At 43.1% G+C, this 26,421-nt stretch overlaps 1 protein-coding gene across 5 annotated transcripts in view; it reads left to right on the plus strand.

The window, feature by feature from the left end:
* The window catches only part of FBXO30 (F-box protein 30), a 32,158-nt gene extending 10,916 nt beyond the window's left edge, over positions 1–21,242 (plus strand). For 4 of the 5 annotated variants that reach the window (XM_038768366.1, XM_038768372.1, XM_038768379.1 and 1 more), the window contains 2 exons: positions 14,062–16,115; positions 18,566–21,242. In XM_038768366.1, coding sequence (XP_038624294.1) covers positions 14,091–16,115; positions 18,566–18,769 — 2,229 coding nt within the window. In that variant the 5' untranslated portion in view covers positions 14,062–14,090 and the 3' untranslated portion in view covers positions 18,770–21,242. Of the gene's footprint in view, positions 1–1,942; positions 2,001–14,061; positions 16,116–18,565 lie in introns of those variants that run through there. The other variant, XM_038768387.1, reaches the window with a different exon arrangement.
* The last annotated feature ends 5,179 nt before the right edge of the window (positions 21,243–26,421 follow it).

The raw sequence follows: 26,421 nt of genomic DNA on the forward strand, positions 1-26,421 counted from the left end.
TTAGTTCTTCGACATATTTGAAAAGTATGAAACACTTGAGCCTGTTCTCTGTGATAGTTTTAGATGACAGGGCAAAATCCAAATTAGAATGACTAAATAGAACTTGTATGTTTGGTGTAGGAGTATGTATGTGCTTCTAGGGCTATAGTGGGTCAAATATGAGGAAATGGTTTTAAAGTAGCAAAAGAGTTTGATTAGACAATAGGAAACATTCCTGCTTGGGAGAGTGTAATGAGAAAATGGTTTTAAAGTAATAAAAGTTTTGGATTAGACATTAGGAAACATTCCTGGCAGGGAGAGTGTAAGTAAAGAATTCTGATTACCAGAGGTTCTAATAATGATAATAATAGTGGTATTGTTAAGCATTTACTATGTGTTAAGCACTGAAGTAGATGTAAGATAATCAGATCTGACACTGTCCCGGTTCCACGTGGAGTTCACCATCTAAAAAGAAGAGAGAACAGGTTTTTAATTCCCATTTTACAGGTGAGGAAACTGAGGCAAAGAGAAGTTAAGTGACCAGGCCAAGATCATAGAGCAGGCAAGTGGTAGAACCAGAACTTGAAACTGGATCTCCTGAATCCCAGTCGCATATTCCTTCCCCTAGGTTACATCCTATCTCTGGAGATGTTTAAAGCATTGTGTTCTCAACCTGTTGAAAAATGGTCTGTGTTCTTTTTTTTTTTCCAATACAGTACTCAGAAGCAGTGGGGGAAGTACCGTAGCTTAGTGGAATAAGCATGGGCCTGGGAGTTGGGAAACTGTTTTAATCCTGGCTTCACCACTTGTCTACTGTGTGACCTTGGGTTAATCATTTATCTTGTCTGTGCCTCTCTTTTGTCATCTGTAAACTGGTGATTCAATATCTGTCCTCCTGCTTAGAGACAGGGACTATGCTTTAATTATCTTGCATCTACCCCAGTGTTCAGTACAGTGCTTGACAGATTGTGAGAGCCTAGCAAATTCCATTATTATTACCTTTTACTACCCAAACAGCAGCCATATGACTTTGATCACTGTATCTTTTCTGTTCTCGTGTCTTTGAATAACAGTGGTCAACGGGTGAAATTAGTCTCTGTTATCTCTGCCCTTCATATTTGTGAAATCAAAAATTCCTCCTCATCCCCATGTTAATGGACTATGTATTTATAGTGTGAGGTTTGTAGTGGATTATTAGAGGTCAAGTTAGGGAGTCTTAGTGGTACATTCGAAGTCATGAGGATTGAAGCCAAGGAAACAAACCACTACACCGTTTCTTCAGGCATTCTGATGCCACTGTCAGAAGCAGAAATCTAGGCTAAACAGGCCATTTATCTGACCTAGCAATGGCATTTCTCATATTATATGCATTTATCTTGGATGGTTTTAGACATTCACGTATCTGAAGGCATGAGGCTAGATAACCTTCAGAGATCTTTTGCAACTTTGATTCTTTAGCTTAAAATTGCGTTTTTAGAAACGTAGCTTTTTTGTTAGAGGCCCTAATAAAACCTGTGAAGCATATGTAAAATAAGTAGGTCAAACTGTATTGAAAGGTGAGTAATTTTTAGATTTTAGTACAGAAATAACCAACATCATGGACTGTCTGCCACTTATTTATAATTTTTGGTACTTTTCTTTTTTAGGGGGAGAGAATGTACTTGGAGGAGAGTGGGTTCATATCCCTGTTTGCAGCCGGAACCCTAAAAATCACTGACTTTGCCACTTTTAAAAGCTTTTCACTTTTAATAACAACAGCTGTTTGGAACGGCTGCTATTTTAACCCTTTGAATTATGTCAAGTTTTTAAGAAATGTTCCGGCTGATATGATCAGCAGACTGTTGATGTGTACAATAACATCAAGTGTACAATAACATCAAGTGGCCCAACAAATTCTGAGAGCTGTGGTAACGTCTTTGGAACTGAATGTATTTTTAGGTTTCTCTGCTAGTAACAGTCCAGCTTATAGACTTCATGTCAGATGGACTCTGTCTAGTCGTTGACATTGCATAACAAGAAAGGTACAGCTGTTCTCATGGTATAATCACTCTTAGATTTTATCTGCTTACTAAAGTTTTCAAGTAAATAGCTTTGTAAATTACAAATGTTTATTATTAGTCACTAATGTCAGCTGTTCTCTGACTCGTCATATAGCATAAAAGCCTGTCAATTTTGTGCAGATAATAATAATAGTTGTGGTATTTGCGTAGCAGTTACCATGTACCAGGCACTGTATTAAGCACTGGGATGGATACAAGCAAATCGGGTTGGACACAGTCTCTGTCCCACATGGGGCTCACAGTCTTACCTGGTGGGCTTCATGGACCTTTTTGGTGTGAGCATGATAGTTCCTTTATTAAATCTGCACATGAAATCTCTTGGAGCAAGCCCAAGCACTGCTGGAATTGTAGGTAAGTGGTGAATTCTGCTGCCACAGAGAGAATACAAGTGTCTTTGAACTCTAATCCTGATTGCAAATCCATAGTAGTAACTTGGGTTTAAGTGCATGATGGGCTATGAGAGGGAAAAGTTAGGGATTTTAGAGAATCCAGCCCTAACCATGACGATGGACATGACTGACAGCAACCATCGCTGTGTTCCCCAAGCGTATGAATGCCAATGTTGAAGGCAAAATACTGGGCCGGATGAACCACTGGTCTAACCCTGTCTTTTTTATGCTTTTTCACTTTCACTCTCACCATCAAATATCCCTTTCCCCTATGCCTTCAAACACCCTCAAGTCTCTATTCAGTACTGAAAAGTCCCCCCTCAGTCCTTCAGTTATCTTCCCATATCCCTGTTTTCTGTACCCATCCAAACTCCTGGAAAGATTGTTTTCACCTACTGCTTTCATTCCTTCTCCACCAACTCTCTTCCTGGCCTTCTAAAACCTAGTTTTTGACCCCTTCATTCCATTGAGCTTAGGTTCTCCAAGTTATCAACATTTGCCTCATAACCAAATCCAGTGGGCTCGGCTCCATACTAATCCTCTTAAACGTCTTTATTGCTTCTGTCACTGACTGTAGTTCCTCCTCCTTGAAACTTTTTTTAAATGGTATTTGTTAAGTATTTACTGTGTGCCAGGCACTGCGCTAAGTACTGGGGTAGATACAAGATAATCTGGTTGAACACAGTCCCTGTCCCACATAGGGCTCATAGTCTTAATCCCCATTTTACAGGTGAGGCAACTGAGGCCCAGATAAATTTTGACTTGCCCAAGGTCACACGGCAGACAAGTGGCAGAGCTGGGATTAGAACCCAGGTCCTCTGGCTCCCAGGTTCATGCTCATTCCACTAGACCACCCTGCTTCCCAGACCCTTTCAGACCTCATCCTCACTGACCTGGTCTTCCACACTGACCACTTTTTCTCGGTTTCATTCACTGGCTCTTCCACCTCTCATTCCCTAACTGTGTTCTCTCATCTGGGTCTCTGTCTCGACTCCACCAACTGTCAGCTGTGTGACTTTGGGCAACTCACTTAACTTCTCTGTGCCTCAGTTGCCTCATCTCTAAAATGGGGATTAAGACTTCGAGCCCCTGTGGGACAACCTGATCACCTTGTAAGCTCCCAGCGCTTAGAACAGTGCTTTGCACATAGTAAGCGCTTAATAAATGCCATCATTGTTATTATTATTATTAATCCGCATTTTACAGGTGAGATAACTGAGGCCCAGAGAGGTTGTGACTTGCCCAAGGTCACACAGAAGACAGATGGCAGAGACAGGATTAGAGCACAAGTCCTTCTGACTCAGGCCGATCCTCTATCCACAGGACCACACTACTGTTTGGATTTGTAACAAAAGGGTAAAGGACAATGTTATAACTTTTCAGAGCAGGCAAATGCAAAACCTCGTGCAGGTTTTGAGGTACCTTAGTTCCATCGTTGGGCTTTCAGACTATCCAAAGAGTTTTATTAGGTGCAATTCAGTCTAGAAACCCTCTGGGAGACCCGTAGACCACTGGAACCCAAGAGAAAATCTGAGGGGGAATTGGGAGCCACCCTGAGTCTTTCTCACCAGATTCCTATAATACCCTGAATCTGTCATGGGAATAGGTAGGCCCTTTGGTTCTGCCTAATTTTGGCCATTTGACTGTATTCTGCCAACAGCGGAATGAGGTAATAAAATCTGACATTGGATCTGCACCAGATTTCCTTTAAAAGAGAATTTGAGGAATAAACATTATGTCGTTTAATATTCAAATCATTTTTTGATTATTTTTTAATTATTTATGTCTTTTCCCTACTTAATCTTTTAATGCAGTTTTATTATTGAATTTGTGGTCTGTTTCCCTGGCACAAATGCAGTACTCTAAATATTAGTGTACATTTGCTTCCTTAATCAAGGAGAAGATAGGCAGGTTAAGTTGTAGAGTGAAATTTTGTTTTAATGGTGCAGAAAACTAAATTTGGGTGAAAACTAGTTTGAAGGGAATGTGACTTTTTTTTTTTTACATGGCAAGCTTAATTCAATGTAGCTACTCCGAATATCTGGCATCCATTAATTTTATGAGAAGATGAAAGGCTGAGGAAGAGACCTATGTAAGCTCATTATGGGCAGGGAATGTGTCTTCCAGCTCTCTTGTATTGTGCTCTACAAAGCGCTTAGTTCAGAGCGCTGCACACAGCAAATTTTCAATAGATAGCATTGATGATGGTGATAGGTGGAGGGAGAGACCACCTTTGTGGTCCATAATAATAATGATGATGGTATTTGTTACGCGCTTACTATGTGCAAAGCACTGTTCTAAGCGCTGGGGAGGTTACAAGGTGATGAGGTTGTCCCACAGGGGGCTCACAGTCTTAATCCCCATTTTACAGATGAGGTAACTGAGGCCCAGAGAAGTGAAATGACTTGCCTAAAGTCACACAGCTGACAGTTGGCGGAGCCGGGATTGGAACTCATGACCTCTGACTCCAAAGTCTGTGCTCTTTCCACTGAGCTACACTGCTTCTCAAGGTGTAGACCAGAATTGGCTGTAAAACACAGTACCAATACAGGTTTCTCATTTTAGGTTTCTAGCCGTATTTCAGAATCTTGGCCTATCTTGCATGGTGCGTTTTGGACTTTTTCTTTGGTCAGATTTGCTTCCTGGAAGTAAGCTAGGGAGTTTGGGGACGGCACTAATGTCAGAGTCCGAGTCTTAGGAATGACGGGAGAGATGTGGTCTTAAGACTACAGGATCAATAAGCTGCGTGAGGAATTGATTGCAGTAAATAGTGGTTTGCACAGGGGTAATCGGACCCTCTCTCCCCTGCCCATGGTGATTGTGTTGGGGCAGAGAGTTCAACAGGCAAGTAGGCAGGCAGAGGCGTAGCACAATGCCAAACTCGCGAAAAAGTTGTTCAATGCAAGACTCATGGCAAAAGTAATCGCAGTATAGCCTTCGCGTGGTTGTCTTGATAACTGCTCTGGTCTTAGCTGTTCACGTTAGCCATTTTTAGGATTCCCCTGGGCCTGTCCCCATCAAGAATGTCCTAGGTAGTCTTGGGTCAGAAACCTTCTTTGAGTCCCGGTAGACAGAATCAGGACTAGAATCCAGGTCTCCTGTTGTCCACTGCACCCCCAACAAGGAGAAGCACTGTGACTTGATAGAAAAAATCATTCATTCCCAATTTCAGCCACACCCCAGCAATACGTCCGGGTTGTTTCTTGAAAATGTAGTTGTCATGAAAGGTTGTATTGGTGGTGGTTTCCCCAGAGTCTTACATATAATTAGTTAAAAATCATTTCAGATACACTCCAACATGATTGCCAAGGCTACTGGATGTGTAAAATATGTATAGAACCCTCTCTTTTCTCCTGCCCCTGTTCTTGGTGACTTTTTAGTCCCCACATACACCAGGATTATTTTTTCTTTGTTTGAACTGTAGCCATTGCAACAGCTGTTGATGCAGGTGTGGTGGCTGCCGTGAGCTTCTCCTTGCCTGCTGTAGCCCCAACTTCCCACCTGAGCCACAAGGGTAGGGCACAGTGCCATCCCTTCCATCCCCACCCACCCAATCTGGCCTTGAACCCAGGGCCAGAGCTTTGGCCAGGATGGGAAACCCATTTGATTGAATGAATGAATATCATCTACTTCTACCACCCACTCCAGATACTAGTCACGGTCATTTACCACTGCCCCACCTCCAACTTTCTGAACCATTTTGGTTCCTTTCTCATATTCCTTTTCTTTCTCCTTCATTCTCATGCAGAGAAGCAGTGTAACCTAGACCTGGGCTCTGCTACTTGTCTGCTTTGTGGCCTTAGGCAAGTTACTTAACTTCTCTGGACCTCAATTCCCTCATCTGCAAAATGGGAATCCAGTCTTGTTCTGTCTCTTACCTAGACTGTGAATCCCATTTGGGACCTGATTATCCTGTATCTATCCCAACACTTAGTACAGTGTTTGGCACATAGTAAGCACTTAACAAATGCAACATTTTATTAATATTATTATTATTATTATCACAAAAGTTTCTCTCCCCTCCTTGACAACATCCACTGTCCTACCCTTCCCATAACACTTGCTATCTGTCACTTGCCCTTTCAATGAAGGAATTTTTTTACGTTGAACTGTCCTATTAAGTTGAAACGACTTGCTGGGAAGGAAATTAATCAGGGAAGGTATTCTGACCTTAAGAGATCTTTGAAGATGTGGAGGACTGAGGTCTGGTGTCTGTGGATGGGGAGGTGGTTCCTGGCTTGGGTGCAGTATGACTGAAGGTTCAGAAGCAAGAGACTTGAGAGCAAAGTCCAGAAGGTATGTGTGGGAGAAGTGAAGAATGCGAGCTGGTCCTAATCCTCCTCGACCTCTCAGCTGCCTTTGTCACTGTGGACCACTCCGTTTTCCTCAGCACACTATCCAACCTTGGCTTCACAGACTCTGTCCTCTCCTGGTTCTCCTCTTATCTCTCCAGCTGTTCATTCTCAGTCTCTTGTGGGGCTCCTCCTCCCCCTCCCATCCCCTTACTGTAGGGGTTCTTCAAGGGTCAGTTCTTGGTCCCCTTCTGTTCTTTACACTCACTCCCTTGGTGAACTCATTCGCTCCCACGGCTTCAACTCTCATCTCTATGCTGATGACACCCAAATCTACATCTCTGCCCCTGCTCTCTCTCCCTCCCTTCAGGCTCGTGTCTCCTCCTGCCTTCAAGACATCGCCATCTGGGTGTCTGCCTGCCATCTAAAACTCAATATGTCCAAGATTGAACTCCTTATCTTCCCTCCCAAACCCTGCCCTCTCCCTGACTTTCCCATCACTGTTGACGGCACTACCATCCTTCCCGTCTCACAAGCCCGCAATCTTGGTGTCATCCTTGACTCTGCTGTCTCGTTCACCCCTCACATCGAATCCGTCACCAAAAACTGCCGCTCTCACCTCCGCAACATCGCCAAGATCCACCCTTTCCTCTCCATCCAAACCGCTACCCTGCTGGTTCAATCTCTCATCCTATCCCAACTGGATTACTGCATCAGCCTCCTCTCTGATCTCCCATCCTCCTGTCTCTCCGCACTTCAATCTGTACATCACGCCGCTGCCCGGATCACCTTTGTGCAGAAACGCTCTGGGCACGTTATTCCCCTCCTGAAAAATCTCCAGTGGCTACCAATCAACCTACGCATCAGGCAAAAACTCCTCACTTTCGGCTTCAAGGCTTTCCATCACCTCGCCCCCTCCTACCTCACCCCCTTCTTTCCTTCTCCAGCCCAGCCCGCACCCTCTGCTCCTCTGCCACTAACCTCCTCACTGTGCCTCGTTCTCGCCTGTCCCGCCATCGACCCCCGGCCCACGTCCTCCCCCTGGCTTGGAATGCCCTCCCTCTGCCAATCCGCCGAGCTAGCTCTCTTCCTCCCTTCAAGGCCCTACTGAGAGCTCACCTCCTCCAGGAGACCTTCCCAGACTGAGCCCCCTCCTTCCTCTCCCCCTCCCCATCCCCCTCGCCCTACCTCCTTCCCCTCCCCACAGCACCTGTATATATGTTTGTACAGATTTATTACTCTATTTATTTTACTTGTATATATTTACATATTCTATTTATTTTATTTTGTTAATATGTTTTGTTTTGTTGTCTGTCTCCACCTTCTAGACTATGAGCCCGCTATTGGGTAGGGACCGTCTATATGTTGCCAACCTGTACTTCCCAAGCGCTTAGTACAGTGCTCTGGCCACAGTAAGTGCTCAATAAATACGATGGAATGAATGAATGAATGGTTGGAAGAAGCTTAATTGTGAAGGGGAGAAAGCTGGTAGAGAGCCTTAAAGCCAGTGGTAAGGACTTTATCTGATAAGAGAGATGACTATCCATTGGAGGTTTTTAAGGAATGAGGAGATGTGCTGTTTGTTATTTTTTGTGGTGTTTGTTAAGCGCTCACTATGTGTCAAGCACTGTTCTAATTACTGGGGTAGAGACACGTTAATTAGAGGAGGGAGAACAGGTATTGAATCCCTGTAGAGGAGGAAACTGAGGCACAGAGAAGGTATGTGACTTGCCCAAGGTCATACAACAGTCAAGTGGCAGAGTCAAGATTAGAACTCAGGTCCTCTGGCTCCCAAGCCATGTTTTATCCACTAGACCATGCTGCTTCCTTGTACTGAGTAATGTTTAAGAAAAGTAATCCAGGCAGCCGAATGGACTAAAGGCAAAAGAGGCTGGAAGTTGGGAGATCAGTGAGTAGGTCTTCCAAAGTGCCCAGCTTACTTCTAGGAATAAGTTTGGACCCCTGTGCAATTTCTTTTGATAATAAGCATCTGGAATCCTTTGGATGAAAGCCCAAAATGACACAGTCATTTAAGATCTTAAAATGTACCAAGCCCAAGTGTGGTAGAAAAGTAGTCTTAAGTCCTGAGCCTTAATCATATAACAGAGTTGAATGTCTTGAGATGGAATATTGGGGTGCGCAGAGTAAATTTTCAGCCTTCAGCTTTAGAATTAAAATAGTCTATTCAAGATTAAGGATTCAGTTAATCACAGGTACGGTTTCATATCACGTATAGGAAATACTAAAACTTGACCCAGGAGAGGTAGAAACCTTCATAAATTATGAATTCAGGGCTCACATTTCACACGTTGATGTACTGCAAATCTCAGTAGGTGTGGCTAAGGATGAGCAGGTTGGTAGTTGGAATTGTCCTTAATAGACCTCTGATATTTAAACCAACACTGTTACATTAGGGCCTCTGGCCTGACTGTTCCCTTAATACCTTCCGTGTCTTAGAGGAAATACCACTGACGGAGATCAAAGAATGACAGTGGTACTGTCCAAATTACTATCACCAGCTCCTTCACTCAGGACTTAAAATCTTCTGTAATTCTTGAGAGGAGATGCCACCATTCCTCAGAGGAGCTCTCATCCCTCCTCTCAAGTGCTACTCCGGCCACCTGTGCTTCTGACCCCATTCCCTCTCATCTCATGAAATCTCTCGCTCCATCCCTTCTCCCCTCCTTAACTTCCATCTTCAACCGCTCACTCTCCACTGGTTCCTTCCCCTCTGCCTTCAAACATGCCCATGTCTCTCCCATCCTAAAAAAACCCTCTCTTGACCCCACCTCACCTTCTAGTTATTGCCCCATATCCCTCCTACCATTCCTTTCCAAACTCCTTGAACGAGTTGTGTACATGCGCTGCCTCGAATTCCTCAACAGTAACACTCTCCTCGACCCCCTCCAGTCTGGCTTCCGTCCCCTACATTCCACGGAAACTGCCCTCTCAAAGGTCACCAATGACCTCCTGCTTGCAAAATCCAACGGCTCATACTCTATACTAATCCTCCTTGACCTCTCAGCTGCCTTCGACGCTGTGGACCACCCCCTTCTCCTCAACATGCTATCTGACCTTGGCTTCACAGACTCCGTCCTCTCTTGGTTCTCCTGTTATCTCTCCGGTCGTTCATTCTCAGTCTCTTCTGCAGGCTCCTCCTCCCCCTCCCATCCCCTTACTGTGGGGGTTCCTCAAGGTTCAGTGCTTGGTCCCCTTCTGTTCTCGATCTATATGCACTCCCTTGGTGACCTCATTCGCTCCCACGGCTTCAACTATCATCTCTACGCTGATGACACCCAGATCTACATCTCTGCCCCTGCTCTCTCCCCCTCTCTCCAGGCTCGCATCTCCTCCTGCCTTCAGGACATCTCCATCTGGGTGTCTGCCAGCCATCTAAAACTCAATATGTCCAAGATTGAACTCCTTGTCTTCCCTCCCAAACCCTGCCCTCTCCCTGACTTTCCCATCTCTGTTGATGGCACAACCATCCTTCCCGTCTCACAAGCCCGCAACCTTGGTGTCATCCTCTACTCCGCTCTCTCATTCACCCCTCACATCCAAGCTGTCACTAAAACCTGCCGGTCTCAGCTCCGCAGCATTGCCAAGATTCGCCCTTTCCTCTCCATCCACACCGCTACCCTTCTCGTTCAAGCTCTCATCCTATCCCGTCTGGACTACTGCATCAGCCTTCTCTCTGATCTCCCATCCTCGTGTCTCTCCCCACTTCAGTCCATACTTCATGCTGCTGCCTGGATTGTCTTTGTCCAGAAATGCTCTGGGCATATTACTCCCTTCCTCAAAAATCTCCAGTGGCTACCAATCAATCTGCGCATCAGGCAGAAACTCCTCACCCTGGGCTTCAAGGCTCTCCATCACCTGGCCCACTCCTACCTCACCTCCCTTCTCTCCTTCTCCAGCCCAGCCCACACCCTCCGCTCCTCTGCCGCTAATCTCCTCACCGTACCTCGTTTTCGCCTGTCCCGCCATCGACCCCTGGCCCACGTCATCCCCCGGGCCTGGAATGCCCTCCCTCTGCCCATCCGCCAAGCTAGCTCTCTTCCTCCCTTCAAGGCCCTACTGAGAACTCACCTCCTCCAGGAGGCCTTCCCAGACTGAGCCCCTTCCTTCCTCTCCCCCTCCTCCCCCTCTCCATCCCCCCTTCTTACCTCCTTCCCTTCCCCACAGCACCTGTATATACGTATATATGCTTATACATATTTATTACTCTATTTATTTTACTTGTACATATCTATTCTATTTGTTTTATTTTGTTAGTGTGTTTGGTTTTGTTGTCTGTCTTTCCCTTCTAGACTGTGAGCCCACTGTTGGGTAGGGACTGTCTCTATATGTTGCCAACTTGTACTTCCCAAGTGTACTAAGGTACAGTGCTCTGCACACAGTAAGCGCTCAATAAATACGATTGACGACGACGACGACCATTATGTCAGGGCACATTTAATAAGGTTTTGATGCATTAATCAGAGGACCCTTACTGTGCTTGTACTGGCTTTAGGATTTAAACCTTGAGGCCACGTTACTTACAAAAGTAATATCCATGTTAACTTCTGGAAACAGGATTGCACATAATAATAATAATAATAAAGTTGATAGCATTTATTAAGCGCTTACTATGTGCAAAGCACTGTTCGAAGCGCTGGGGAGGTTACAGAGTGATCAGGTTGTCCCATGTGGGGCTCAGAGTCTTAATCCCCATTTTACAGATGAGGGAACTGAGGCCCTGAGAAGTTAAGTGACTTGCCCAAGGTCACACAGCAGGCATGTGGCAGAGCCGGGATTCGAACCCATGACCTCTGACTCCAAAGCCCATGCTCTTTCCACTGAGCCACGCTGCTTCTACATTCCCAGGAATATTTCATGTAATAGGAATGGTGGGCAATTGAAACTTGAAATAACCTAAAAGGGTCATAAAGTCATTATCAGGTCTATGAATAGAATGCAGTAATCAAGATTTCCAGGGTCTGTGATCTTGCTGTGTAAAATTTTCCTTTTCTAAACAAGGGATTCTGTGGAAATTTGAAGACTAACATTTTAGTAATTTTAAAAATGTAAACTGAGGAATTCAGTAGTTATCTCTCCCCCTCCTACTTAAACGGTGAGCTCATATGTGATAGGGACTGTGTCCAGTCTGATTTACTTGTATCTACCCCAGTGCTTGACACATAGTAAATGCTTAACAAAAACTATTTTTTATTGTTATCATATTTAGGTGGCAAAATTATCCAGAACATGCTGAAGTTTCTTGACCACTTAAATATGGTACATTTCTAAAAGATTCACATTTTCTCCCACTCGAAGCTTGGGTGTAAAGAGAAAACGGGGCAGGAGAGAGTGTGTTCTAGACTGTTCACAGTACTTAGACTTTTAGAATGGCAGAGGCTTACTTATGGGAAAGAAAAAAGAAAGGTCCATCTTTTTATTTTTATTTTTTTTTACTCCTTACTACAAGTGTGTGAGAACAAGATATTTTTGCTTTGTTGATTAATAACATTCCCCTCTTTTTGCCTACTCCTAAAATGAAGTCATAAATGTAATGACTGTTGTTAGTGTAATCATGGAGATTTTAAGGATAAATTAATATTGTTGGCCATTAGAAATCAAATTCAATGCAGGTCTTTTGGAATGAAAATGACTAGTTCTTTTTCTTTGATTAACTACAGAAAAGTGTTGGGTAGGTGTGTTATTACTAAAGCAATGAATTCAGTGCCCTGGGCATAGGAGTCACTGTTGTTGATGAAACTTTAATACTAGAAAATCAAATTTTGCTTATCCTAAGACATGTGATTTTATTATTGTGTGTTTATGTGTGTGTGGAATGAATGACCCAGTGGCAAAATCTTAACGAGTATGAATTTTCATGTCAAGTTGTCATAGGACCAGAAAACTGACCAACATTGTACGTAGTAACAGGAGTCTTGCTTCCCAAGGCTTAGTCAGGGAAAGATGTAGGAGCAGGGAAGGGGGAAAAGGGGGAATGTGCAAGCCAGCCGGATTGGAGTACCTTCTGGAAAAGATGCCCCCTCATTCTCCCCAACCCTTGTGAACCCTGGAAACTTGGGGCTCTTTCTGGAGTTATCCCATGTGGTGGAAATAATAGGGATTCATCTCTTCTGTTTTATATTGGTATTTAGGGCTATTGTAAGTCTGGAGGGTACTGGTTAATAATATTCCCCAGTATTTTTTCCCAATGCTTAACAGAGTGCTCCGCATGCAGTGAGCCCTTAGTAAATATTAGTACCATAAATATGTTCTTTTTGCTGAGAAGAGTATTTTTAAATCAGTGGTATTTGAGTGTTTTCTGTATGCAGAGCACTGTACTAAATGCTTGGAAAGGTACAATACAGCGGGTGGACTCGATCCCTGCCCACAGTGAGCTTACAGTCCAGAGGGGGAGACAGGCATTAAATTACTGAAAGGGGAAATGGTAGAATGTAAGGATGTGTACATAAGTCCTGTGGGGCTGAGGGTGGGGTGACTGTCAAGTGCTTAAGGGATACAGATCTGAGTGCATAGGTAGCACAGACAGAGGAAGGTGGCTAGGGGAAATAAGGGCTTAGTTGGGACAGACCTCTTCTAGCAAATCTATATCATAAACACATATCCATTACATTTACTTCACAACCCTGCCGGATTGGGTCTTTCTACTGTCATTAATCCTAAATGCTCCCAAGGCAGATTATTTCTATTTCCCAGTAAATTGATTACAGTATTCACTACATTATCCAGTCTGACATCCAGCTCAAGTAAACTGGAGGAAATAAAAGTCCAGATAATGAACCAGCGCCCTTGCTGCCAAACTTCCAAGCTTAACCATGAAGATCAGAAACCTCTCAACTCAGCTCAGGAGCATCTCCCAGCAGTGGCACCGTGGACATGCTGTGGCGGCACAGCCAAGCTGAAGAACCGCCGATCACTGCCAGAGCGATCAGTCAGCTGAACCTCGCACACGTGAGCCGAGAGGTTTCTGACTTGGATGGCCAAGACTGGCAGATCTTCAACTCAGGCATACTGCCTGAAAAGCAGATGTAGTATGTCTCCCAAACTGAGAAACCTTCAAGGTTGGCAGCAAGGGTGGGCCGTGCCAAGCAGGGCTGGACACCTGAACCAAAACCTGCTCAGGTACAAGCCCCACTCAGTACCGTAACTCACCTGGTGAAGGCCTGAAACTCCTGGCTGAAGCGCACCGCCTTTCCCAATTACTTGAGAGTGTACTGTATTTTGGGGTTAGGGTGTCTTCCCCAAATAAAGCCTGTGCAACTTGATATTCATCTTGATTGGCTTCTTTTAATTCTTTTATCTTTCTTCCTCTTTTCTCTTTTCCAGCTCTCCTAAACTGAAGTGAAGTCACCACTATGGAGGAGGATCAGCAGCACGCCCACTGCATCAATTGCGTTAGTCGGCGGTGCATGACCCGGCCGGAGACTGGGATTTCCTGTGACTTGATTGGCTGTCCGTTGGTTTGTGGAGCAGTTTTCCACTCGTGCAAAGCAGATGAGCATCGCAGTCTGTGTCCACTCGAGCGAGTGCCCTGCTTAAACAGCGGTTTTGGCTGCCCTTTCACAATTGCCCGAAATAAAGTTGCCGAACATCTAGAAGCATGCCCTGCGAGTGTAGTGTGCTGTACAATGGAGTGGAATAGATGGCCAGTCAGCTATGCAGACCGGAAATCCTACGAAAATCTTAGCAGGGATGTTGATGAAGTAGAACAGCTAGATATGGCCTTGGCCCTCCAGGACCAGCGCATGCTCTTAGAGTCTCTCAAAGTAGCAACCATGATGTCAAACACAACTGATAAAGTTTCGGAATCCAGAGAACAAAGTTCTGTTAAATCGAGTGTCCCCGACATACCCCACGCTAATGGCTTGGTGTCTGTTGATGAAGAATCTTATGGGGCACTTTATCAAGCTACTGTAGAAACCACCAGAAGTTTAGCTGCTGCGTTAGATATCCTGAACACCGCTACAAGAGATATCGGTATGTTAAATACAAGACTATGTGCTACCCCAGGTGAGATAGATGAAGAACAGGAGGCCACGGAGAGCTTCGAGAGTAGAAACTCAAAAGATCATAAATACCCAGATGAAGATGATATGGGAGCAGTTGGTGGAATTGACCACAGTGTTTTGAATCCAAGTTTCCAGGGAGGGCCCAACAGCTGCAGTGACTCAAATACTAGCTTTGACAGCACTACTGCTTTGTGTAATGGCTCGTATGTAGAAAACAGGTGTTCAGAGGTGATGGACCAGAATGAGGGTTCAAGTATTCATGAGGCAGAACCACCTAGCGTGGCAAATGGTGAATGTATGTCTTCAGAAGAAGGGACTTCCAAGTCTTTCAGCTCACTCCCGAGGGCACCACAATTGAAAGATGCGGTACCATCCAGCCCTTTGCCCAATGGCAGAGTTCAGCGCATCCTCTTGCCGGAAGACAGAAACGAAGAGGAGATGTTGGAGAAGAAAGTAGAACAAGAGGGATTGAGGAACCTAGATGTCTTATCTTTACTTCGCCGCCAGCCACTCAAATTCCTTTCTAATCCAGGTTGGTTCAAAGATAAAGCAGTTGATACATCAGACTTGGAGATTGCAGAAGACCCCATGGGTCTTCAGGGAATAGATCTAATCACGGCTGCTTTACTCTTCTGCCTAGGAGATTCTCCAGGAGGAAGGGGAATATCTGATAGCCGTGTTGTTGATGGCTATCACATTGACTTTGGAACTCAGACTTTTTCCCTTCCATCTGCAATACTAGCCACAAATACAATGGTTGGGGAAATAGCTTCTGCTTCAGCTTGTGATCACGCCAACCCACAGCTGTCAAACCCAAGTCCTTTTCAGACACTTGGTTTGGATTTAGTCTTGGAGTACGTGGCTAGATATCAAACCAAGCAGCGTTCAATGTTTACATTTGTTTGCGGACAGTTATTTAGAAGAAAAGAATTTTCTTCTCATTTTAAGAATGTGCATGGTGACATCCATGCTGGGCTAAACGGCTGGATGGAACAGAGGTGTCCTTTAGCTTATTATGGGTGTACCTATTCTCAACGTAGGTTTTGCCCCTCGACACAAGGAGCAAAGATTATACACGACCGCCATCTGAGATCCTTTGGAGTCCAGCCTTGTGTGTCTACAGTATTAGCCGAGCCTGCCAGAAACTGTTTGTTGGGTTTGCACGGTGACCATCTAAGTAGTCTTCCTTTTGAGGTCCTCCAGCATATTGCTGGATTTCTGGATGGCTTCAGCTTGTGCCAGCTTTCATGTGTATCACGGTTAATGAGGGACGTGTGCGGCAGCCTTCTTCAGTCCCGCGGAATGGTCATACTGCTGTGGGAAAAGAGGAAGTACCCTAATGGAACTTCGTCGTGGCAGATAAAAGAAAAGGTGAGTTCATTCTTAATTTTATTGCAGTGGGGAGAGGGAAAGCAAATGTACATTAGCCTGCTCTGTGGCGGACCTCTTCTGAAAAGCTGAAACACATAGAAAAGTTTCTTTGCATAGAAGGGTAGGGTGATTTTACATGGAGATCATTAGTTTAGCTACTTTGGTAATCTTTGCCTGTGTTTCTGGAAGGCTCTGACCACATTTCCCCCATATCTGTGCAAAACTGAACTCTTAACCCTCCCTCACAAATCTCTGTAACCAACCTGCCCCACGATTTAACATCACCACACCATCGGCCCTGTCTCTCAAGACCATAACCTTGATTTTTGTCCTTGACTCCTTCCTCGTTTTCAGACCACAGAATTAGCCTGTCACCAAATCCAGTTCTCAGTTTGACTCCTTGCTGGTCTCCCTACCTCTACACTCTTCCCACTCTATTCTGCTGCTTGGATCATTTGTCTAAAACACTGTTCTGCAAATAATAGTAATTCTGCTACTTGTTAAGTGCTTACCGTGTGCCAGGCACAATACTAAGCGCTGGACGCCCCACACTTCAAAAACTTCCAGTGGTTACCCATTTCTCCCTGCTTTTCCAGAAAAAGCAAACTGGAGTGACGGTGGTAGTGCCTCAGTGCTCACAATGATGTAGAAGTGCTGAAATGGCAATGGTGGGGTGGGGAAATGAGATTAATCAGAGAAAGCCTCATGGAGGAGATGTGATTTCAGAATGGCCTTTGAAAATGAAAGAGTGTCATCTGCCAGGTGTCTAAAGGGAGGGAGTTTCAGGGAGGAGGAGGGTGGGAGCAAGAGGTTAGCAGTGGGAGAATTGAGAACAAGGTACAGTGAGTAGGTTGGCTTGAGAGGATTTTGAGCTTAGGGGTAAGTAGAAAAGAGAGAGGTTAAGTAAAAGGGGGAGAGTTGAATGAGTGCCTTAAAGTTAATGGGGAGGAATTTCTGATTGGTGCAGAGGAGTAGACAACTGTTAGAGGATTTTCGGGACCAACTCTGTTATATTGTACTCTCCCAAGTGCTTAGAACAGTGCACTGCATGCAGTAAGAGTTCAATAAATGCAATTAAGTGGGGAGACATGCACAGAGTGATGCTTTAGAAAAATGATGTGGTAGGGGAGAGACTAGAGGCAGGAAGCCAGTTGAGTGACTGATGCATTAGTCAAATTGAGATATGGAGTTGATTAGCTATCACAGTTGGATGTCTAGAAAAAGTGCAGAAGCAGGTAATAGGGAAAATCAGTCCAAACTTATAGTTACTATGTGCAGAACATTGTGCTAAGTACTCAAGAAAATAGTGATAGGCATAAAAACAGTCCTTGCCTCGAAGGAACTTAGAATCTAAAAGAAGGAGGGGAAAATAGAGACAGTTGGAAAAACCTAGGACCCTTTTAGCATTTAGTACTGTGCTCTCTTGCAGTAAATACTCAATAAATACCACTGATTGTATCTGAAAAAAATGAGAATATATGATTGAAGTTTATAAAGTCATGAAGGGTTTGGAAGGGTGAAAATGGGATTTTATATTTTTCACCAAATCCCAGCAGATCGGGATTAAGGATACCTTTTGAAATTTCAAGATGTAACGTTGAAAATATTAAAATGGATAGCTCTCACGGCAGGTTGTGTATATGGAGAATTAATTTCCCGAAGTGAATTATGTACGTAAAAATAGGTTCAAACAGAGATTAGATGAAATCATGGTGAATTGATCCATAATTGACAAATATGTGGGTGATTGTCATTATTACACTATTCTTTGAAGCTTCCTTTAATGCCATTGTTGCAGACGGAAGTCTGGATTACATATGTATTCACACAAATATCCATGCATGCATGTACATATACATGCATATATATACGTAATATTTTTCAGTACGTAGCAATTTAAGGTGCCTATGTCCCATTTCAGTTTAATTAGGGATAGAAAAAATTACAGAAATCAGAATAATTATTGGACAAAGTGGAGAGTTCCTCAAAATAGATGGGTATTATCTCTGGGCAAATCTGATTGTGTATAGTGTGATCCAAACGTGAATAAATTTCCATGAGGTATTTGGTTTAAGTAAACCCTCAATACCATTTATTAAATTTAAAAAAATTGCTTCTTATAGCAGTGCAGTGCAGTTAGATATCCTGAACACTGCTACAAGAGATATTGGTATGTTAAATACAAGTACTCATTATATTCAAAGATATCATATGGCCCTTGAGTTACAAAATTGCGTTTGTTTCTTCAAGATTTTCAAAATAGGCAGTTTTTTATATTTCCCATTTTTTGTAAACATCTGGACATTTACAATGATGTAGACCTAAGATGAGCTGAATTTTTACGATTTGTTAATATTCCACTTATCTGTTTTTGTTGTTGATTACGGAAACGTTTATTATGAGTCTCTTTAAATGAAATTACCTGAATCTGAAGTATAGTTCTTTTCCAGGTATGGCGATTCAGTACTGCATTCTGTTCTGTCAATGAGTGGAAGTTTGCTGACATCATGAGCATGGCTGACCATTTGAAGAAGTGCAGTTACAATGTTATAGAGAGAAGGGAGGAAGCCGTCCCCTTGCCATGTATGTGTGTTACCCGGGAACTCACTAAAGAAGGACGCTCACTGCGTTCCGTCTTGAAACCTGTACTTTAAGTATGGTCACTCCACTTGCACATACACTCAAGCACCTAATGTAACCTCTGTGTAATATGTGACACTTTATTAATGTACTAAAGACAATGTCTAGTTAAATCTCTTCTGTCACTATGTACATAATGTTTTGAAGTGACATTTATTTTTTATAAAATAAGTACTGTTTAGTTGGAAGAATGAAAATTGCCTTAATGTTTGAAAGGTTTGAACTTTTTGGAACTTGCTGGACAGGGTCAGCTTTTTTTTTTTTTTCCATAAGGTTTGTTCTTCTGACTCTCCAATTGCCCGTATCTTAGTGGATAGACTTTTCAGAATTCGTATTTGAATGGTGTGCTTATTTCAGATCATACGTTTTAGAGTGACTTCTACTAACAAGATCCTGACCAAACAAATCATTTTGTACTGGTTTCCTGCAAGTTGTTACCTGTGTATTCATAAACAGATGTTTATTCAAGTTTGCAATATTTCTCTTTTAGCTATGAACACTAAATTTAAGCACTGCCATGCAAATTTGGGGAAATCTTTCAGTTTTGCCTTGTGCTCTCCCTATAAATTGTTGATATACAAATGACTTGGGTTGTGCACTTTAAATGACTTCATTTCTTAAAATGGTGTGACTATATGGGAATATATTTTTATTATAATATATTTTGTGATAACCTGCAGTGATGGGTTATTCTCGTGTACTTCCAGGAGTCATACTTGAGAGCAAACATTATTCTTTACATATAATGTCCGGCTACTAATCACATTGTGGTAACGAGTTAAAAAATAAGGAAGATTAACAACTTATTTTTAAGGTCATTGTTTACTTCATTTGAATCTATTCATAGTGTTATGTATTCTGCTATGGATGAGAAAGGGATGAAGGAACACGCCTCATTTGAGGATTGAAAATAAGCAATATCAGATGCCTAATATTAATATTCAGAATGCAGCAGCTAATGAAAGGGCTTCACTTGTTGAATGTTTGTATGTAAATTTTATTGAATTTCATTTTTTGACTTGTTGAACTGCCGCTAGAATGACTTGAAGGGAGATTTAAAAATACCAGTGCACAAGATGAGCTGTCTCTCAATTGCATAAATCTATCTTAATGCATGGCCATCCTTTTAGTAAACTTTCTCCCCGCAGTCCTCAAAAACAGGAAATAAAAATAGCGTCTCTTTGAACAAAATCCAATGTTTGCGGAAACATACCCTGGGAATATTATAAATTCCTTGAATATTATTTCAGTATGGCTTGCAGCCTGGTTTATATAGTTACTTACCTGAAATGTTTAAAGGAGAAATAAGAATGTACCAGCAATTGGGAGAATTAACCGGCAAGAATGTGAAACAGCCAAGTTCTATTCTAATTTTATCTCAGTAAATTTTTGGCATCCTGTGCCCCTGAAATGGTGAGAAATAATTATAATACTTGTAAGTTCCAAAAACTTTAATGTGTTTGTTTTCTTTTCTTCCTCTTCTGGGAGCCTGTTGGAGAGAGCTGCATATTTCTCTGGCTGTTTCCTGGGTTTGTGAAGGAGGGAAAAGATGATACCAGTTGGGTCATTGCTGGACTTCCCCTGAAACCATGAAGCTTATCAGTGGAAAGCAGCTTCAGAATGATCCTGGTGGATTTCTTATATGCACTTCTGAGAATTTCCTGAGCCCCAGTTACTTTAGGCTTAAAACTAGCCAGAGGGGCTCTTGCCTAGGCTTCTCTAATTGACTTACAGATTGTGATTTTTTTATTCAGGGAAGACCCAGTACATTAAAGCTGCGCTCTCTTTAAACTTCTTCCCTGGGTGATTGACATTTAGTTAGGGAAAACCCATTCTTGTATTAGGATGCTGAGGACTCGGAGTGCGCTATATTTTTTACTCGGTTCTTGATACCCATATATGGCAATCAAGCTGTGCAGAGGCATTCCTTGGCCTCTGGAGAGGAGTTCTGCAACTGCTGAGGCTTGTTTTGGCTAGATTGGACCCTTAGTACACTTGAAAAATATCACAGTCGAAAAAGCAATCACCTTTTCTTCAGTCATTCGTCAATAGTACAGTACATTCAATACTCAGTACGTGCACTTTTGTCTTTCAGCTATCCGCTCCTGAGTTGCATTCATTTCTTTTTCTGTTTTTAATTAATAAAAATCCAGAGCTTTTAAAATTTCATTTTTTGCCTTTTAAAATGCTGGAGATGCAGAAAGTGGATATAGCTAGGCTAACACAAGCATTGCCTTTTTTCTTTGTTTTGAGCTTACACAGATTCTGAAAATGTGTTTGGTGGGCAAACTAGACCTCTGAGTTTACATATGCCCGCGAGATGAGTTTAGAAGTTTCCACCTCATTACACTTCCTTTGCCACGTATTTACAGCTATTCCTATTTTGTTTTGTTTTGTGTGAACCACCGTACTACCATGTTAAAATGTTTGTTTTCATCACTCTGCATTCTGTTAAAATTTTAATAAAATTAAAGTGGTGTTTCTTTACGTGGTCCAGTAACTTTTCAAAACTTCTTATTGTACTATTTGTAAACGGTCTTTCCCCATGAAAATATAAGTGGGAATGAATAGTTATGGCATTCATTAGCTACCTACCCCCATGCTGAGCATTAGGGTAGGTACAAGTTTATCAGGACAGTTTCTGTCCAAAATGCAGCTCTCACCGTTTTATCTCCATTTTATGGATGAGGGAGCGGGGGCCCAGAAAGGCTAAATGACTTCCCCAAGGCCGCGGAGGTGGAATTAGGACCAGAGTCTCGTGATTTCCAGCCCTGTGCTCTTTACGCTAAATAGGACGTGTCATATCCGTTTCTGTTATTAATGGGGGTCAGTCTATAATACTTGAAAAGCAGTATCAGTAAATGTAAACTGAAGCTGATGATACAAACTAATTGGAACTGAGGAAGATTCAAGTTAGTCAAAATATGGATGCAGTTTCCCTTGAATCATTAGCATTGCCAGCTCTATAGGGAGAATATTGCCTTTTGAGGGCTTCAGTTCATTCATTTGTGTGTGAAGTTTTCACCTTATAGCAGACCTGTCCTAGTGACTGGCATCGCCGCCTGACTGTGGGACTAGAGACTCTCCAGGAAGTAGCCTAGTGGATAGAGAAGGGGCCTGAGAGTCAGAAGAAACTGGGTTCTAATCCTGACAGTAATAGTAATAATAATGATGGCATTTATCATCATCATCAATCGTATTTATTGAGCGCTTACTATGTGCAGAGCACTGTACTAAGTGCTTGGGAAGTACAAATTGGCAACATATAGAGACAGTCCCTATCCAGCAGTGGGCTCACAGTCTTAAAGGGGGAGACAGAGAACAAAACCAAACATACTAACAAAATAAAATGAATAGATATGTACAAGTAAAATAAATAAATAGAGTAATAAATATGTACAAACATATATACAGGTGCTGTGGGGAAGGGAAGGAGGTAAGATGGGATGGAGAGGGGGACGAGGGGGAGAGGAAGGAAGGGGCTCAGTCTGGGAAGGCCTCCTGGAGGAGGTGAGATTTATTAAGCGCTTACTATGTGCAAAGCACTGTTCTAGCGCTGGGGAGTTTACAAGGTGATCAGATTGTCCCATGGGGGGCTTACAGTCTTAATCCCTATTTTACAGATGAAGTAACTGAGGCCCAGAGAAGTTAAGTGGCTTGCCCAAAGTCACACAGCTGACACTTGGCAGAGTCGGGACCTGAACCCATGACCTCTGACTCCAAAGCCCGTGCTCTTTCCAGTAAGCCACACTGCTTCTCTAACTCTGCCACTTATCTGCTGGGTGACCTTGAGCAAGTCATTTCACTTCTCTGTGCCTCAGTTACCCCATCTGTAAATTGGGGATTAAGACTCAGCCATGTTTGGGACAGGGACTGTGCTCAACCTGATTAATTTATACCTATCCTAGCACATAGTACGGTGCCTGGCACATAATAAGCATTTAACAAATACTCTAAAAAAGTGTATGGATTTCACCTCTGTAGTTCAGCAGTAACCAGATCAAAGCAGGAAGAGAAAGTAGTGGATTAAGAGTGAAAAGGAACAAGTTGGCCAGAGGTCCTTCAAACCACCCGACAAAGTAGGAAACGGGTAGTTGGAGAAAAATAGTATAATTGATGTCCAGTTGCCATAAATTAAACTATTCTTCCTGTAGCTGAAGCATTATTTATGTTCTGCCCTCTTTACCTATGATCTAGAAAGCCAGAGTTTTGGGAAATTTAGGAGAATATTTGATATTGGGATTATGGTAGTGATTTTCAAACTTTCATCCTGAACACACACGGTACTGCATGATCCATCAATACTATTGTGCACTTACTGTGTACAGAGCACTGTTATAAGCACTTGGGAGAGTACAGTGTAACAGAGTCTGTAAACACATTCCCTGCCCACAACGAGTTTGCAGTCTAGAGGGGGAGTGTCATGTAATCTAATATTCCCATTGATTGATTAATGTAATGTTCCCAATTGCCTCTCTACCACCACTCCAAAAAACTCCCGGCAGTTCATTTCCCAGGTGTCATGCTTTCTGTTCTCTCACCATTTCCTCTCCTCCTCACCCACAACAATTTTATTGTCTCTTTAAACTCTGCAACAGATATTCAAAGGCTAAGTTGCAAAAAGTGCATAAGGAGGGCCAGAAATTTCAGGAACCTGATATACCAGTCTGAGAGCATCCAGTTTGCCATCATCCCGTCTCGCAGCTGGTTGGAGCGTGGGTAGTCCTGGCTTCTCTTCTTTTAGACTGTGAGCCCACTGTTGGGTAGGGACTGTGTCTATATGTTGCCAACGTTTACTTCCCAAGCACTTAGTACAGTGCTCTGCACACAGTAAGTGCTCAATAAATACAATTAATTGATTGATTGATTCTCTTCTTTTAGACTGTGAGCCCACTGTTGGGTAGGGACTGTCTCTATATGTTGCCAACTTGTACTTCCCAAGCGCTTAGTACAGTGCTCTGCTCAAGTAAGCGCTCAATAAATACGATTGATTGATTGATTCTCAGCTCCCTCAGAGTTCCTCCATGACCATCTTTGAGAACCGCCATCTTAAGGTCAGGTTACTCTACTAATACTGGCTCAACCCTGGGCTTTGATCTATTTTTAAAAGTCCTTTCCGAGGGAGGGGAGGTTAATTCAATCAGATTTATTGAGCGCTTACTGCATATGGAGCACTTAAGAGAGTACAATACAATAATAAAACGTTATGACTTTTAGACTGTGAGCCCACCATTGGGTAGGGACTGTCTCTATATGTTGCCAACTTGTACTTCCCAAGCTCTTAGTACAGTGCTCTGCACACAGTAAGCGCTCAATAAATGCGATTGATGATGTCACTGCACACTAATTGCTTTTACAAACTCAGCTTTAGGTGCAGTCATATCTTCCTACTGTGACCCCCAGCCCAAAAAGTCATTAGCTTATTTTACAGAAGGTCTGAAGCAGCCCGGCAAGCAACTTTTCAACCTGTCTGCACTACCACATTCCAAGGGGCTTCCATGGGACTCAGTCCTGCGGAAATAGGGTTGATAATTAGAAGGTGAGGATTGATGGCCAAGAGGTGAAGAGGTGAAGATTGGGAAGAGTGTAACTGTACACCAGGATGCACTGCTGGAGCAGACCTGAAATTGGTGCTTTGAGAAAACGTTTCCAAATGGGGGTGCCGGGGCAACAGGAGGTTGACTAAGTGGGCGAGGGAGGAAAACCACCATGTCCGTAGGGTGTTGGATTGAGGAGAGGCTGTGGCCCCTGGGCCCTGGCCCCTGCTGTGTTTTTGGTAGGCGGCAGCTTTAGCCCTGCTCGCCCTAGAGAAGCAGCATGGCCTAGTGGAAAGAGCCTGAGACTGGGAGTCAGAAGACCTGGGTTCTAATCCTGCCTCTGTCACTGCTGTGAGACCTTGGGCAAATCGCTTCACTTCTCTGTGCCTCCGTTCCCTTGGCAATTATGGTATTTGTTAAGCACTTACTATGTGCCAGGCACTGGACTAAGTTGCTGGGGTGGGTACGAGTTAATTGAGTTGGACACAGTCTCTGTACCACATGAGGCTCACAGTCTCGATGCCCGTTTTCCAGATGAGGTCACTGAGTAACGGAGAAGTTAATAAACCCAACAATTATTATTATGAAAACATAGAGAAGCAGCGTGGCTCGTGGAAAGAGCACGGACATTGGAGTCAGAGGTCATGGGTTCAAATCCCGACCCCGCCAATTGTAAGCTGTGTAACGGGGTAAGTCACTTAACTTCTCTGTGCCTCAGTTCCCTCATCTGCAAAATGGGGATTAAGACTGTGAGCCCCACATGGGACAACCTGATCACCTTGTATCCACCCAGAGCTTAGAACAGTGCTTTGCACACAGTAAGCACTTAACAAATACCATTATTACTATTATTATTACCCCCATTTAAAGTTAAGAACAATAAGATACAAAGATACGCTGAGAAGCAGCATGGCTCAGTGGAAAAAGCACGGGCTTGGGAGTCAGAGGTAATGGGTTCCAATCCCGGCTCTGCCACTTGTCAGCTGTGTGACTTTGGGCAAGTCACTTAACTTCTCTGTGCCTCAGTTACCTCATCTGTAAAATGGGGAAGAAGACTGTGAGCACCTGATCACCTTGTATCCTCCCCAGTGCTTAGAACAGTGCTTTGTACATAGTAAGCACTTAACAAATGCCATTATTATTATTATTATTATTATTATTATTATTACTACAAGCAAGAGCACGAGAAGCAGCATGGTCTAGTGGAAAGAACATAGGTCTGGGAGTCAAAGGACCTGGGTTCTAGTGCCGACTCCACGAGTTGTCTGCTGTGTGACCTTTGGTGAGTTACTTAACTTCTCTGTGCCTCAGTTACCTCATCTGTAAAATAGTGATTAAGTCTATGAGCCCTATGGGCAACAGGGACTGTATCCAGCCGGATGTTGTATCTACTTAAGCGTTTAGTACAGTGTCTGTCACATAGTACCAATTAATAAAAACCATTAAAATAGTGAAAGTGAATTAAATATGTTTTAAGTGCTGGGGTACATAAAAATTATATACATATATAATATATATATACTATATATATATATATATATAATGTAAAATAAATAATCAGGTCGCAACCTCCCCTCGCCCCCCAGCCCAGAGCACTTAATACAGCAGTCTGCATGCAGTAGGTACTCAATGAATACCATTGATTGTTAGTTTTTGCCAATTAGATTGAATAAATCCCAAACTCCCCACAAGAATCACAATCAAATACCAGGATGGGTATTCCTCTGTAAAAAAAGTACCATCAAAATTGCCAAATGAATTTCTTTTGAACAAATCTCTTTCACTCTGGATGGCTATTGCTCTAAAGTAAAATACTTTGAGATGATGCTGATTATAGTATTTGTTGAGTGCTTACTATGTGTCAAACAGTGCTCTAAGCTCTGGGGTAGGTACAAGTTAATCAGGTTGGACATAATTCATGTCCCACATGGGGCTCACAGTCTAAGTAGGGTGGGGAACAGGCATGGAGTTCACTTTTTACATTTAAGGAAACTGAGGCACAGAGAATAATAATAATAATTACAGTATTTGTTAAGCACTTACTATGTGCCAGGAACTGTTCTAAGCACTGGGGTGGATACAAGCAAATCAGGGTGGGCACAGTCCCTGTCCCACATGGGGCTCACAAT

This window comes from Tachyglossus aculeatus, chromosome 2, assembly GCF_015852505.1.
Source record: "Tachyglossus aculeatus isolate mTacAcu1 chromosome 2, mTacAcu1.pri, whole genome shotgun sequence".
NCBI lineage: Eukaryota > Metazoa > Chordata > Mammalia > Monotremata > Tachyglossidae > Tachyglossus > Tachyglossus aculeatus.